The sequence below is a fragment of the Sinocyclocheilus anshuiensis genome, unplaced genomic scaffold, assembly GCF_001515605.1.
Source record: "Sinocyclocheilus anshuiensis isolate Anshui unplaced genomic scaffold, SAMN03320099.WGS_v1.1 scaffold166, whole genome shotgun sequence".
Lineage (NCBI taxonomy): Eukaryota > Metazoa > Chordata > Actinopteri > Cypriniformes > Cyprinidae > Sinocyclocheilus > Sinocyclocheilus anshuiensis.
The window spans coordinates 1,329,947-1,331,546 of NW_015546050.1; the positions used below are offsets into that span (position 1 = coordinate 1,329,947).

A 1,600-nucleotide genomic window follows, 5' to 3' on the forward strand; every position below is an offset into this window, starting at 1 on the left:
GATTTTCGGATAAACTCAATCGTGACATGTGCCAGAGCTCAGGACGTTCCGACCTTCAGAATCGCACCGTGTACGCCCGCCTTAAGAAGTTCGTAAAAACGATCCTACGACTGATCTTAATATTACAGTCTGTTTCCCAACAGGATCGTAACTTCATCGTAATCAAAATCATCGTAGATCTACGAGTGCTCTGGAGTAATCGTAAAGCCTTAAGTGCATCGCAAGAAGACAGATTTATGCGGTCACCTGCAGGACAATCGGCAGATTACACCTTTAACTTTATTCAAGTGCAATGTGATTATGATATAAGTATATGATTGTACTTTATTGTACACTTTATTACTCGTTTTTGTTGTTGTTGTTGTTTTTTTAAATGAATTTATAAATGAAATAATTAAAAAGGGCAGAAAAAATAGAAATATACATCTAAATTAAATGACTGAACAAAAAAAAAAAGTCAATGACTTGCTGACTTGCACGAAAACCAGCAATGTATTGGATCCGGAAATAACGTTTCTATATAGATATTATATAGCCTACTATAATATATATATTTTTTATAAAGTATATTGTATATTAGTATGTAAAGTATAATATTATACGTACTTCCTTGTTTTCTGTAGAAAGCCTCGTAAGTCCTGTCGAAGTGATGGTTAGGTGGGGAGGCGGCGGCACCTGGCAAATCGTGCAGGGGCACGGCAAGCCCGTCCAGTGCTGAAACGAGCCCCCGAGCTGCAGCGGAGGTGTAGGGGTGCTCTTCATCAAAGAGTGCGGCGCCCTGATGGAAGTAAGTCCCGGTAACGTGGCGGAAAGCGCCGAGGAGGTGGACGAGGTCAACGCGCTGCCGAGGAGAGGGTGCACCTGGTGCGCCGCCGCGCTCGCCGAGTGCGCACCGCCGTGGCTCACAGTCCCGCAGTGAAACGCCGAGTGGTGCCCGCCGTAGATCTCACCCACCAGCCGCTTCATCTCGTCCAGGGAGCTCGTCAGCATCAGGATGTAGTTTCTGGCCAGCAGAAGCGTGGCGATCTTGGACAGCTTCCGCACAGACGGCCCGTGCGCGTACGGCATGACCTCTCGGAGCCCGTCCATCGCCAGGTTCAAGTCGTGCATGCGCTTGCGCTCTCGGCCGTTGATCTTCAAGCGCAGATGCTGGACCTCCTGCTCGGTCACCTGCTTCTTGAGCTTGTACTTGCTGCCGGAGGGCGTCTTGGACGCGTGCTCGCCCGTCATCTTCTGGAGCAGCTCGTTCTGCGTGGAGGACACGGAGTTCAGGCGTCCGTCTTGAGGATGGTGATGGAGGTACATCCCATCCATGTCTGGAGAGGAAGCTCTGCTGGAGCTGGAGTCCGAATTCATTTTATGGCTGCGCTTGGGTAGGAGGTTGTCTCTTTCTCTTGCCTTGTTTTTATTTCAAGTCACTCCTGCTTAATCACCTGATTTATCCCACTGGAGCCTCTTTTTTTCTCTCTCTCTCTCTCACTCTCACTCTCACTCTCACTCACTCCTTCTCTCTGTAGATCGAGGCCGCGTCTCCTGGTTTGATTTCGGTCGGAGATGCACCTCTTGCTCTGTGGCGACGCATCACAGGGCTCCGTATTTA

At 49.0% G+C, this 1,600-nt stretch overlaps 1 protein-coding gene across 1 annotated transcript; it reads right to left on the reverse strand.

Annotated features, from left to right (window-relative positions):
• Positions 1-234: 234 nt before the first annotated feature.
• LOC107699119 (oligodendrocyte transcription factor 3-like) lies at positions 235-1,356 on the reverse strand. The gene is made up of 2 exons (XM_016500292.1): positions 607-1,356; positions 235-246 (listed from the first exon to the last, which is right to left on the reverse strand). Exons 1-2 carry the CDS (start codon positions 1,354-1,356, stop codon positions 235-237), a joined length of 762 nt encoding a protein of 253 aa, XP_016355778.1.
• Between the last annotated feature and the right edge of the window lie 244 nt (positions 1,357-1,600).

Coding starts and splice junctions, on each gene's coding strand:
- LOC107699119 (XM_016500292.1), bottom strand. CDS start 1,356: ATGAATTCGGACTCCAGCTCCAGCAGAGCTTCCTCTCCAGACATGGAT.